This window comes from Procambarus clarkii, chromosome 43 (genome assembly GCF_040958095.1).
Source record: "Procambarus clarkii isolate CNS0578487 chromosome 43, FALCON_Pclarkii_2.0, whole genome shotgun sequence".
Lineage (NCBI taxonomy): Eukaryota > Metazoa > Arthropoda > Malacostraca > Decapoda > Cambaridae > Procambarus > Procambarus clarkii.
This window is the reverse complement of record NC_091192.1, coordinates 3,857,711-3,872,696: the sequence shown is the minus strand read 5'-3', so window position 1 is coordinate 3,872,696 and position 14,986 is coordinate 3,857,711. Positions and strand designations below refer to the sequence as shown.

Sequence of the window (14,986 nt, the reverse complement as noted above, 5' to 3'; positions counted from 1 at the left end):
AGCCCAAACCAGCCAGTTGTCGAGGTAGGCCAACACCCGAACACCTAACAGATGCAGAAGGGCCACAACGACCCGTGTAAGGTGTGTGAACATGCGAGGTGCCAGATTCAACATGAACGGGAGGCAACGAAAGCAGTAACCTTGATGCCCCACAACAAAACCGAGCCAGTCCCTGAGCCCTGGATGAATCAGGACGTGCCAATAAGCGTCCCAGAGGTCCAGGGACACCATCCAAGCACCTGGCTCCAACAGGAGCCGAACTTGAGACAGCGTAGTCAGCCGAAAGGAGGGGCAATGAACCCAGGGATTCAGACGGAACAAGTCCAGAATGAACCGCAGGTCCGCACAGTCCCGTTTTGGCACTGGAAACAGACGGGAAACCCATCCGAGGGACGTCATCGAAATGACGCCCAAGCAAACCCACTCCAAGATGACTTGATGGAGCACAGGAGAAGAGGCCTGCCCCACCAGCCCTGAACCCCCCTGTTACGATAATCTCCTTCAAGAGAGATTTGGCCTGCTCTTTCCTATCGTCATGTTACTTAAGTACATTTACAACATCTAGGTACTACAAGCAAGTGTAGTACATATTTAGTCAAATACGTTTTGCCAGGCGCAAACGTATCATACACTCGCTCTCCACCTCCCCCCCTCCATCGTCGCCGATCACCAAACTAGCATTTCCAGCCTGCCCGCTTCTGATTGGCGAATCGACGTCTGCACCACTGCACTTCTGCACCTCAGTGCCATCTACCTAGCCGATGTCTGGGCTTGCACCAGCCATTGGAGTTAGAATATCCTGTGCTCTCAAGCTAAAACAACCATCTGATATACGCTCTGTCTATTAGTGGATGTTCTCAGCCAGCGCTTTATTCTCAGCACATGTTAATTTCATTTTGTCTTTATCCATTTTAGAGTAATGTCACCACTATATTATTTTATGTTATTTTTTTAATTTATAATCTTGTGAGTTTGCACTGTACATAGCCAAGGAATAGTCTTATTCATAATTCATAATTTGTTTTCAATTTAACACTTTCGCGCTCTCCGCAAAGGTCACTCAGCCAACCGAATGTGCGCGCTTCGTTTTTATCGCTTAAGCGTAAAAACAAAAATGTGTATACTCTTTTTACTCTTCTGACCTTAGTTCTCATGCTACGTATTTCATTTTGGTACCAACGTGTTCGCAATAAAATTCTCTAGAAGAACATCAGTAAAATAAGTCACGAAACATATAGGGATACCAGCACCAAATAAATAACTACGTAGATGACTCGCCGTGAGCGCCCATCAGCAACAAAATGTTTTTACTCTTGGGATTGTAATCACCTCCACACTTGTTCTACAACGTTAATTTTGGTATCAATGGACTCGCAATGAAATTCCCAACACGGTGATATGAATATAAGCATAGAATAATGATGCAGCTCGCCCGCAAGAGTGTGGGAAGTGGTGAAATTGTTACCCGGTATCGGTGACGGAACGACGCACGGCGCTTTGAAAGTTTATACTTATTTCACTCTCATGACATTAATTTTCTATGTACGTCATTCATTTTTATGTCAATGTGTTCGCAATAGAATGTTCTATGTGCCCATAGGTAAAAAATATCAACAAAGCGTAAGTTAGAATAGCGACAAATATAAAACAACGCTGGAACATATCAGTGAGCGTCAAACACACACGAAATATTTTTACTTTTGTTATGTTTGTCAAGTTTATACTTGTTGCACACAGTTATTTTTGGTTGTATATTGATCGGAATAAAATTCCCTAAACAGACATATGCATATAATACATGATATGGGGGAAGAATTACCAGTATAAACGGGTAAAGTCACCCACCTGCAACCCGTTTGGGACAAAATACCATTTGATCGAAGTTATCCACACCTTTCATGAACTTATTGTACCATGCAGCCTAGTGGTGAGAAAGAGAGCCTCATAGCGCGCAGTTTGAAACAAACCCAAAGTAAATCGGATAAAAATTGAATTTTATACAAATATTTTAAAAGTAGACATAACTTTATGTCCACTATGCGTTTACGTTAGACGAAACCGAACGCGCCGGCGCGTCCAGATAGCGCGAAAGTGTTAATTAAAGTTTCTTTGTTCATACTATTTGTTTTGCTTGTTTTGCCTTACTTTGCCACAGGACACAACAGCTACGCAGTCATCTTTTTTTTTGTCTTAAATGTGATGGGCATTGACACCAGCCATTGGGAGGACTGCCGAACACCTACACTTCTTTTTTCCATCACACCCCGAAAGAGGAAGGGCCACCCAACGCCACCGCAGGCCAAAAGAAACGACCCGAAATGCCCACAAATCATAGGACCAGGCGTGAGCGAACAGCGTAAACCTCCCCCCCATCGCCCCGTCAATGGGGCGAACCATGAAAGGGCCGGCACCCCTTACAAGACCCAGAACCCCACACAGGGCGAACACCGCGCCGACCAAACGAAAGCGGGTCCGAAAGCGGAGCCGAGCCCAAAACTGGCACCTATGGCCTACAACGACAAGAGGAACCCCAAGCCCTGGCACGACCTCTACGAGAAGGTCCCCCCCACCCTCCAGGACCCCTGGAGAACCAACAAGTCTGACATAGGATGGCAACTGGCCGAAGCAGCCTGAATATACTGCCCCTCGGCCAAAGGAGCAAAAAGCAGTGGACAAAAAGGGCGAAGACATCCTAAGAGCAAGGGCCCAGGCTGATTTCAGGATGGAGGCAAGCACCGTCTGCCGACACGCGAGCTGAGAAGCGTAAAATAGGGAAACTGCATCCCACAGGATCGAGGCAAACAGCTTCAACAAGGCAGAAGATGAGCGAGCCGCCGAGCCAAAGGCGCCGGAGCCAGGAACAGCCCCCAAGCGTCCTCACATCCACCTTGAGCCAGTTCAAAGACAGCTCCAGGAAGGAAAAGAAACGTAAGGCCGAAGCCAAGAGGCCCCGGGCGCGCAAGTCCTCGGCAACCTGCGAAGCCAAAAATGAGGGAACCTGCACATGGAGCTGCACAATGCCAACATCCCAGGGAAGGGCAGGGGCAAACAAGCACTCATTGAGGTGCTCAAGGTGGCCCCCCCCCCCCAAGGAAAACCTGAACCACCGTCGATGCCTCGCGCCACTCAAGCGTGCGGAAACGACAGAAGGAATGCCAAGCCTCCAAAGCAAAAACAGGATAGTCCGCCAGCCAGGACAACTTCGGAACCTCGTAACGGACCCAGAAAGGGAACGAAGCCCCAAACCTGAAACACGACGGATCCATCACCGAGGCATAATCCGGGTTACGCAGGAGGTTAGCTGCAAGGGCCGCCAGCACCGCAGATGGTTGGATGCGGGAAGCCAAAAACCTCCAGAAAGACGGGACCGATGCACGAAGAGGAACACGGAACCGAACCCGGGGAGGGGCAGACATCAAATTCAACTCGAACGCAGAGGGAGGGGGGGGGGAACGAACCCCACCCCTTGTAACAATAAGCCCCACTCAGAGGGTAGAAAAACCCAGGCGGGGTCCAGCGGGGCCCAAGGCCCCCAAGTCAGCCCCCCCCCCCCCCGCCCCAGGATCCTCTTCTGCAGGACAAGGGGCCGAGTCATCTCCCAAAACAACACCGGCCCTTAAATGAAAAGCCAGCACAGCCGAGCAAGCTGAACAGGAGACCCACTGGTCAGACCCAGAGGCTTCGGCAGGGAGATCGGACTCGAATGCCTCCGTCGCCACACCAGAAGGGGCATCCCCCGAGACTGCCTGAATCTCAAGACCATCTAAACCCTGCCCCGACTCCGAAACCCTCAGACATTTCGGGGCCAGAAACAGGAGGGGGGGGGGGGGACCAGAACGAACCACAACAGGGGAAGGACGAGGGGGCGCGGACTGAACCAAGGTCGAAACGATCCCCACCACCAAGTCCGGGACCCTATAGGCAAAACGGGGCAGCCTCGGAGCATCCGGGTGAGCAACCAACCTAGCCCGTTGCAACAACCTAAAATTCCCATGCAATGCCTGTGCCGCCTGTACTCGAAGAACATTGTCATTTGATTTGGAAAACTGAGTCACTAGCAAGCAACAGTACTCACAGAACTCTAGGTCGAAAGTGTCACCGACCCAACAGGCAGCGTGACAGAGCCAAAAACCATGAGACAAGGGGACCAAGCAACCCTCAAACTCGCACAAAATGAGGGGGGGACTCTGGGGACATATCCATCGGACCCACGCACCCCCTAGGGGTTTCCCAGGGTCATGAGATGGAACTCACGCTCAGGGAATCCAGGCAGGGTACTGCTAACCGGCGCCCAAAACTACTAAACAACTCTCTACAGCTGAACCTTAGGGACATGTACACTCACGGGGACCTAGCAGGCGGCACCACCTGAATAGATCTGTGCACAGGTTAGGCACAAAGGGGTAAGCAAGGCAGACCCCCTACAAAGCAAAAATAAAGAAAAACAAAACCCCGCAAGAGGACAACGTACCCCAAGGAACAGAGCCGGCCGCTGTGAATGGTGAAAACAAGCTGCACAGCACCCTGCGCCCCGTACCAGTGCAAACCGCCTCTTACTCTAAGGTAAACAAGGAAGACAAAACCCCCAAGCACCCAAAGGGCAGCCAAAAAACCGAGCAGTAATACGGCCTAGCAGAGGCAGTACCCAAGGAACTTGTGGAAGGTGGCTCCAAGGCCAGTACTTACAAGGCACATAGGGACGAGAACCCTAGACGCATGCAGCCCGAGTACCATAGAATAACTCCTGGCTCTTTACCCCCCCTCCTGGAAGATAGCCTTCACACTCAGAGCACAGTGCTGGAAACGCTGGAGCCAAGCACAAGACCTCTGCCTCTAGCATCAGCCTAAGAACTGAAGGGTGGATAACCAGCGCAAGGGGTCTGGGGCTCCCCCTTCCCCCTCCCGGGGGAGGGGGGAGCTGCATAGACAGTGGCGCGGTGACGTGTGACATCATGCTCATTTGCTTGTTTCTTTTAGGGGAGTTCTATCCACTTGTTTGGCTTTTGGTAGCAATATTTTCACCGGAATAGGGGTTTGTTTTGGGATGCTTACCTTTCTGGATGCCTGACCCGGTCGATGGCAGACATAGAAAGCTTCCAACCACACGGGGGTTTCTATAGGCCATTGCTCCCCTTGCCTCTCTGAGGGGGCCCAGGTTCTGGCTCGTGGTTCCTGGTAGGCCCACAGAACTCCATACACATGACTGATGCCAAAGTCTTACATTAGCATATCAGCCTAGTAAGCTCCGGAGAGCCAAAGGGGCTCCCCCAGAAAATTAACTTCAAAGTAAATTTTATACCTAAGTCACCCAAATCTTTAGTACTAAAGTATGTACAAGTTTTTACTTACCTTTACTGATGACTTTTGTTGGTGCATGGAAGACGGTGAGGAGGGGGGGGTGGGGAGGAGGAGAGGTGTTACTGTTTGGAAGGGGAGTCCCCTTCCATTATAACATCAGGCAGTGAGGAGTTCTCTGGGGTGCACTTCCTGGCATGTTTTCCCTGCATACCACTAGGACCTGCTGGTGCCTCACTGCTTGATTTTCTCACTAAAAATCGATCCATTGAGGATTGTTTTTCCCTTCGTTATAACACTTGTTCGTAGCGAGGCATCACATTGTCATTGAAAAGGTTAATGCAATGGCCTATTGCAGCTTGCACTGGGCTAGTTGTTTCAACAAAAGTTTGCATTTCTTCCCAGACTCTACACCACTTCCTAATTGTTGAGGAAGCTACATTCTGTACTGCCTCCTCCTCCCCTGAAGAAATTTCCTCAGTTGCCTCTTGTTACTGCTCCTTGTGAAGTTCTTTGGTGGTCAGTTCTTCGCTGTGTTCCAGCACCAACTCACAACACACAACACTCACAACTCTCACAACACTATGAATACCACTTCTTTTTCTAAATTTCTCAAACCATCCCCTGCTTGCCTTAACTTTTTAACTGCACAACACATCACATGATATGTTCAGTAACTTTCAGTAACTTGCACTCCACATCATATAATGTATTGGAGTACTACGCAAGATTTAAACGGCCCGCAGACACATGGGGTTCACCACACCTTCATCAGGGCTCTTGTAAACAGACGCCATTTTTTTTTAAATCGTGGGCCAAATTCCCTGGTGTGAGGGGCCTCAGTATTGAGTCACCAAGCCTGACACACACAGCATGAGCTCACAGCACTGCTGTTCAGCTTGTGACCACAGAACAGCATTTGCATGCTATTATTTAGTGATGATATTATTACAGAAGACCCCTGACTGTGATAAAAATGACCAGGATTCTGATAATAGCAGGACTGTTGTGATAATTAGCGCTGTAGTGGGAGGAGTAATCTTGGTGGGGAGGGAGGTAACATTGTCTGCTGACTCTGTGTGACCACCTTTTACTGTCTGGACTCACTATACCAGCTTAGTTGTTTGCTATGGTAAACAAAACATGCAGATACTTATATATATCGTCTGTATATAAAAGCAAAAACAGTATGGTAGGAGGAGAATGGTGGCGAGTCAGGTGAAGTGAGGGGAGGGAGGGAGTGACAGCCAGTAGTGGGCTGTCACTGGCTGCCACTGCCACTCAGCATACCAACTTAGTGGTTCGTTATGGTGAACACGAATGTAGATACTTATATATAACGTGTATATACAGTGTAATAACAGCAAAAGGAATGTGGGGGAGAAGCCATTTTGGTGATGGGTGTGGCAACATCTGCATGATTTGTCATGTTGGTAGGGGTGGCCACTATGCTTTTTGGGCATTATATCGGCTTAGTTGAACAGTTATGGTGAACAAAACATGTAGATACTTATATATAACGTCTGTATATAGGGCAATACAAACAGTATTGTTGGGGGTGAAATTTTAGTGCGTCTGACCTTGAATGAGTGAGGGAGGCAGCCGCTAGCTGACTATGTGTGTAGCGATGTCTCTTAGTGCCTGAACTAACTATATCAGCTCAGTTGTACAGTTGTGGTGAACAAAACATGTAGATACTTATAATAATAATAATTTTTAATAATAATTTTTATTTAGGCAAAGGTACATACATAAAGAGATTTTACAAAGTTTGTTGGCTTTATAGATAAGAGCTAGTACATACAATTATATATAACATCTGTATATAGTGTAATAACACCACAAACAGTTTTGTTGGGGGGAGAAATTTTAGTACGTCTGACCTTGAATGTGTGAGGGAAGCAGCCGCCACCTGACTGTGTGTAGTGACGTCTCTTAGTGCCTGAACTAACTATATCAACTTAGTTGTACAGTTGTGGTGAACAAAACATGTAGATACTTATATATAACGTTTGTATATAGTGAATAAAAGCAAAAACAGTATTGTGGGAGGAGAATGTGGGTGAGTCAGGTGAGTTGAGGGAGGGAGGAAGTAGCAGCCAGTGGCGGGCTGCCACTGGCTGCCACTGAGCATGCCAACTTAGTGGTTCATTATGGTGAACACAAATGTAGATACTTATATATAACGTCTGTACATAGTGAATAAAAGCAAAAACAGCATGGTGGGAGGAGAATGTGGGCGAGTGAGGTGTTGAGGGAGTGAGTGACAGCAAGTGGCTGGCTGGTGTGTGGCGGTCACTCCTCGTTGCTTTTTGACTCATAATACCAACTTAGTGGTTTGTTATGGTGAACAAAACATGCAGATACTTATATATAACCTGTGTATATAGTGTAATAACCGACAAAGTATTTGTTCACTGCATGATGAACATAATAATTGAATCAACAATATGCACACCATATTTTTGAGTATAGCAATGATTCACTCATTTTATTATATAAACTAGCAGTACCCGGCCACGCGTTGCTGTGGCTCAGCCACAGCAACCTTTCCTATTGCCTAGTCCTCCCCACCATTCTCTCCTCAGCCGTCTCCTTGGCCTCCCCACCATTCCTCACTCCACCGTCCCCTCATCCTCCCCACCATTCCCCACTCCACCATCCCCTCTTCCTATTTCCCTTCAAGCCCCACTCCCCTGACCCTTTGTCCTCTCCACCATTCTCCATTCCCCCATTCCCTCGTCCCCACCACCTCGCCCCCTCCAAACTCCCCCGTCCCCTCGTCCTTCCCACCATTACCCTCCCTTGTTCCCCTCATCCTCCCCACCATCTCTCACCTCCGTCCCCTCGTCATCCCCACCATTCCCCACTCCCTCATCCGATGTCTTCCCAAATGGTCTGATGTTCCCATCAGAAAATTGGGAACATCAAGTGATCTGATGTTCCCGTCACTGAAGTATAAGAAAAACAGTTAAAAAATTAAATGAAAATATGAAAAAATTAAAAAATAAACTATACTCATGAAATGACGGTATGGTAATTACCTAAGTGTAGTTACAGGATGAGAGCTACGCTCATGGTGTCCCGTCTTCCCAGCACTCTTTGTCATATAACTCTTTGAAACTAAACAACACAGCTGAATTCCAACGCAATTCACACAAAATAATTAAATCAAATTGAAAATATATCAAAATCTATGAAAATTCAATTTATCAATGCAATCAGAAACATTGAAATGGAATTGTAACATAGTATAGCATGTGTGTTGCTCTTACATGCAACAGATCAAGCTGTTTGTAAAGAAAAGCATAGTTTTACCAGTCACAGGTGTGGCATTTATACTTATATACTTACGAAATGAATACTATATACTTATATACTTACTATACTTGTACAGTGGTACCTCGGAATGCGATTGTCCCTGTATGCGAGGTTTTCGGAAGGCGAGGTGTATTTACTCCAAAAATTTGTCTCAGAAGGCGAGGGTTACTTCGGGAGGCGAGTTTGGACGCGAGTTTGGACGCGAGTTTGGACGCGAGTTTGTTGATACGCGTGCAGCCGACCTAGCGCGTTCGTCGCCCCGCCGCCCCTCAGTTTATTATTGTCTGGCGCTCAGTGACTACCCCCACATCAATTCTTCTCGCGGATTTTCAGTGTTTTGTTGGATTTTTGGTGATTTGTCTATACAATTTGTTATTATATATCTCACCATGGGTCCCAAGAAAGCCAGTGGTAAGGATAAAGGCCAGAAAGCTCCTGTGAGGATGACAATAGAGGAGAAACAAGAGATCATTCGGAAGCATGAGAACGGTACACGTGTTGTTGAACTTTGTAGGCAGTACAACAAAGCCACATCAACAATATGCACTATACTTAAGAAGAAAAATAAGATTATGGGTGCTAAAGTGGCAAAAGGAGTAAGAACATTAATGGCACAAAGACCACAAATACTTGAAGAAGTGGAAAAGTTGTTATTAATTTGGATACACGACAAGGAGTTGAGGGGTGATAGTGTTTCGGAGGCCATTATTTGTGAGAAAGCCAGGGTGTTGCACGAAGACCTTCTAAAGAATACCCCTGCAACGAGTGATGCAGATAAGAAAGAGTTTAAGGCAAGCAGGGGCTGGTTTGAAAAATTTAGAAATAGAAGTGGTATCCATAGTGTTACAAGGCATGGGGTTATGTGATGTGATTATGGAAGGGGACTCCCCTTCCAAACAGTAACTCCTCTCCTCCTCCCCCCTCCTCACCATCTTCCATACGCCTACAGCACTCGACAGCAAGGTAAGTAATAACTGGAACACAGTTTTGTAGGTTTATTTAGATGAATTAGGTAAATTAGGTATAAAAATTTAGTTTGATGTGGGGTTTTTGGGGTAGTCAGGAACGGATTAATTCATTTCCCTTTATTTCTTATGGGGAAATTAACTTCGGAATGCGAGTTTTCGGAAGGCGAGGCGTCTCCAGGAACGGATTAAACTCTTATTCTGAGGTATGCCTGTACTAACGAAATGAACGGTATGGTAAACAACACAGCTCAATTCCAACGCAATGTCACAATAAAAAATAAAATAAATCAAAATGTATGAAAAAAAATTATCAATGTAATTGGAAACAATGAAATGGAATTCGTGATATATTTAGTATAGCGTGCATGTTGCCATTATGTGCAACAGATGGCGCTGTTTTTCAAAAACGCATGTTTTTCCTGTCACAGGTGAGGCATGTATATGGTAGATATATAAAAAGACGCGCCTATTCGAATGCAACGTTGTGTCAAAATTTCTAAGCAATCGGTAATGAGGTTTCAAAGATTTCCCTCACATGAAAAACTCATGAAAAATGCCGTTTTTCAGAAAAAGCATGTTTTCATACTGTCACAGACGTGACATTTATATAGCATGTATATAAAAACCTGGCCGGATGCGAATGGAACATTGTGTGACAATTTCAAAGCAATCGGTGAAGAACTTTCAGAGATTAGCGATTTTGAACAAACGAACATTTCCATTTTTATTTATATAGATATATCACACTACACACTATTGAATAATATTACAGCAAAAAAACTACGAAAAATCAATCAGAGACATTGAATTATTTAGGTAATTATCTCTTTGTGGCATCTCCTGCCTGACAGCTGGCTAGCAACAGACCGTTTGGGACACACGCTGAGTCAGCGCCTGTTTTTTGCCAGACTTCCCCACCCTATAGTGGGCAATATATGCCACTTACGATTTTTTTATTATTTTTCCCATGATCAGAGAACATAAATTAACAGGTTTAGACATTTTTTTTTTTTTTTTTTTTTGTATGCGCCTGTAGGTGACAAATGCTAAATAGCCCGGAGCCACACAAGGGTTAAACTCTGTTTCTACAGCACTTGTTGCAGGGATTTTATTTAAAATGTCTTCATGCAATTGCCTTGCTTTCTCACAAATGATTTCCTCTGAAATGCTATCACCTGCTAATTCCTTGTTGTGTATCCAAATTAATAACAACTTTTCAACATTCTCGAGTGTTTGTGTTCTTTGTTTCGTGATTGTTGATACGCCCTTTGCCAGTTTAGCACTCAAAATGTCCTTTTTCTTGGCAAGTAATGTGCATATCGTTGACATGGATTTGTAGTACTGCTTAGCTAGTTTAACAACACAAGAACCATTTTCATGTTTACGAATGATCTCTTGTTTTTCCTCTATGCTCATTCTCACATGTGTTTTCTTGGCTTGAACCTTACCACTGGCTTTCTTGGGACCCATGGTGAGATATATAATAACAACTTTTATGTTCAAATAGCTAAAAATCCCCCTCAAAAATGAAATTCTTTACAAAGAGTTCAGACGTGATTGTCACTAGATGGGAGGTACTGGTAAACTGACGCGTGATTGCCATGCCACCACCTACTAGGTCGGCCATATGCGTATCAACAAACTTCGTTTCCACGGCAAAGTTCATAACCCGATTCCAATTTTATGAAGATATTGGGCTGGTAACCCAAAAAGTTTGTAAAGAGAGGCATTCGTAAGCCGAGGTACCACTGTGCTTAAGTGTACAGTAGTTACTGGATGCAAGCTACGCTCGTGGTGTTCCATCTTCCCAGTACTCTTTGTCGTATAACACTTTGAAACTACTGACGGTCTTGGCCTCCACCACCTTCTTACTTAGCTTGTTCCAACCATCTACCACTCTGTTTACGAAAGTGAATTTTCTTCTTACATTTCTTTGGCAGCTTTGTTTAGTTTATATCTATGACCTCTTGTTCTTGGAGTTCCAACTCTCAAGAATTCTTAACTATCAATTTTATCGTTTCCGGTTACTACTGTATTTGGAACGTAGTGGTCATATCGCCTCTTTTCTTTCTTCTAGTTTAGGCATATTTAATGCCCAAACCTAACCTTTCCTTGTAGCTCCTGTCCTTCAGTTCTGGGAGCTATTTAGTTACATGTCTTTGCAACTTTTCAAGTTTATTGATGTACTTCTTAAGATATGGGCACCATACAACCGCTGCATATTTCAGCTTTGGTCTTACAAAAGTTATGAACAATTTCTTTAATATTTCACCATCCATGTATTTAACCCTTTAACTGCGCAAAGCGCCTGCAGGCCCAGGCTTCGGGTGCGCAACGCGCCTCCAGGTGTTTTTATTTTTCACGTTCCATTCAAAACTCCCGCGGCTACATGGGGTTCACATCAGCTTCCTCAGGGCTCTTGTAAACAGACGCCATCTTAAAAAAAAAATCATGGTCCACATTGCCGGGTGTGAGAGCCTCAGTAGTGAGTGAGCAACCAAGGCTGGCGCTCGCAGCATGAGCGCACAGCACTGCTGTTCAGCGTGTGACCACAGCATCGCCTAATATTGTCAAAATATATATATAATCTGTTTTATTTAGCCATGATAATATTATTGAAGAGCCTGAGTGTGATAATGACTGGGTACAATGTTCAAATATCAGTGATTCAATGCTATATATAACATGTGTATATCGTGTAATAAATACAATAACAGTATGGTAAGAGGAGCAATGTTGGCAAGTAAAATGTTGGAGTGAGGGAGGGCTGGCTGGGTGTGGCTGCTCACACTCGCGGTGTTCTGAGTGTGTTGATGGTGAATGTATATAGTGTGTGACAGTGTATAGTGTGTACATATGTTGTAAATATACATAAATGAACTTGAAACATTGATGTGAATAACTGTATGATTTGGAGGAGCAATGTTGGCGAGTAAGATGTTGGAGGAGTGAGGGAGGGCTGGCTGGGTGTGACATCTCACACTCGCAGTGTTCTGAATGTGTTGATGGTGAATGTATATAGTGTGTGACAGTGTATAGTCTGTAAATAGATTGTATATATACATAAATTAGCATGATACATGGTAAATATGTGCAACATATGTGTACACAAGTGTCATGCACGTAACACAGTGTCTTCAGACAGTACGGATGTTTTACTGCCATAATATAGTGTACGTGTTCATTATACATAGGATTAGCACGTAAAAACAAATAAAATGTATTTGGAACTGTGCGCAAAAAATGAACAAAAATATATTCGCAGCAACTCGTGCGCCCCGCCCCGGGCGCCCCACCGGCCCTGGGAACTTACTGCACGGGCAAACGGGAAATGATGACGTCACGCGCCAACTTACGGACCCCATAGCAGCCAAAGTAAGTACAAGTTCGAAATTTTTTTGACATACCCATACTGGAGGAAGGGTTTTTGACACTTTAAAAAAACAAAAGAATTTTTTCAAGAGAATTTATTTCCTGCGCACTGGGAGGGGGGGGTGGTGTCATATTTATAGGCCGCGCAGGTAAAGGGTTAAAAGTAATTCTGAAATTGGAAAGTATAGCATAGGCTCCTCGCACAATGTTCTATATGTGGTCCTCAGGTGATAGTTTTCTATCTAGAACCACCTCTAGATCTCTTTCTTTATCAGAATTCTTTAAAGATTTGTCATATAATTTGCAGGTTGTGTGTGGTCTATGCTCTCTTATTCCACATTCCATAAAATGGCCTTTATTCACATTAAATTCCATTTGCCAAGTGGTGCTTTTATCCAGGTCTTCTTGAAGGGCAATGTGCACTAGATACCTGGCGACAAGGATCCTGTTCGACCTATAAACCCCTGCGCCTGAATGTCGACTCCAGACAAAATTCCAAATACAGCGGCTAGAGTAGAATACTTGCTCACACTGCAAGGGAAGACTGCAGGCTGGCTAAGCTGGAAATACACTACGGACAATCTGGGACACGTGAGCCCTGGAACAGGGAACCAGGGAAACCGGATCCACTCAAAGTGCGTGCACAGTCACTGACCCAGTAGCCTGCAGGTAGCGACGTAAAGCCACCACAGGACATAAGACATGATGCACCCCCGGCCTAACTAACCAAGCATCCATAACCAACAGACCCCTCCGGAAACCGGCCGTTTCATTCTTCACCAGAAAAGAAAGAGAAGGCTGCAAATGAATAAAACAACCCCCAGGGCCAAAGAGCAGAAACCCCTGCGCTGGAGACGAGTATGAAGCTCGCAACCCGACCCGCAGAGGCCAAAACCAACAAAAACACGGCTTTCCAAAAACAATCCCGAACCAAAGGGGCCACCACAACAGAGGGAACGAAAGAAAAGAGGGCACCCAGTCTACAGACCACGACGGCTCAAGCGGCCGGATCAGGCCGGAGGTGAAAAAACGCACGAGTAAGCTTGCAGAACGGAGCAGAAGTGACATCCACCCCGAAGGCAAGGTGGCACAGCTCTGCTAATACCACACGATAAGAAGCTACAATAATCGCCATATGATGCTGGTCCAGAAAAGCCAAAAAAAGGACAAAGCAACAGTAACAGACACAGACAACCCCCCGAAGGAAAAGGAAATAGGGGAAAGACCACCATGAGACTTCATACTGTCACTGAGGTGAAACCCGCAGATAGGACACCATTAGAGATGCCACCTGATCACCATACAAGTGGCGATACACCCGCGTCAGAAAAACCAGACGTGAAGAGCGGAGGAGTAAGGTGAACCAGCGAGGTACCTCACTGGTCCAACCTGCTAAAAGAGGCGGAGCCACGGAAAAACTCCTGGGTTTGGACACCGAGCAAGCAGGGCCTGAAACCAAGGCTGGGCTAGCCCCAATGGGGCCAAGAGAAGCACCCTTTCCTGATAGGATTTAAGTAAAGCCAGAACCCGAAGCAACAGCTGGATCAGAGGATAAAGGTAGAAATCCCCCACCTCGACCAGTCCTGCCAGTCCTGTGCCACATACAATGGGAGACGCCGAGATCACGCCAATGCGAAGAGATCCACCTCTGGAGCCTGTATGTCCAACAAAGCCAAAAGAAGGAGGCGGCGTTGACTGTCCACTTCGTTGAAAAGGGAATGAAGCACGACAAGCCATCTGCCAGGACGTTGGACATTCCCTGGATATGAACGCCGCAAAGAGATAAACCCAGAGAACTCAGCAGAAGAGCTACCTCAATCGACCAGCCCCAAAAAGCCAGGGACCACAGTGAACCACCCCGGTTGAGACAATGAACCACAGGGAAGCAGTCCAAATGGAGCAGAATCATAGAGCCTCGAGGAAGCTTAATCTGCCAAAACGCCAGCCACACAGCCCAAATTCCCACACCGTACTGTGAGCCCAAGAGAAGGACGGAGCCCAACAAATCAGGCCTGCCTGGTGAGTGCTGG

At 45.8% G+C, this 14,986-nt stretch overlaps 1 protein-coding gene across 6 annotated transcripts in view; it reads right to left on the bottom strand.

The window, feature by feature from the left end:
- The window catches only part of LOC123755711 (tRNA (guanine(10)-N2)-methyltransferase homolog), a 306,814-nt gene that overhangs the window by 270,266 nt on the left and 21,562 nt on the right, over positions 1-14,986 (bottom strand). Inside the window, exon 1 of one of the 6 annotated variants that reach the window (XM_069299998.1) lies at positions 5,350-5,391. The exons of the other annotated variants lie outside the window; for them this stretch is intronic. Within the exon in view, the coding sequence (XP_069156099.1) occupies positions 5,350-5,376 (27 nt within the window). The 5' untranslated portion in view covers positions 5,377-5,391. Of the gene's footprint in view, positions 1-5,349; positions 5,392-14,986 lie in introns of those variants that run through there. 6 annotated transcript variants of the gene reach the window in all.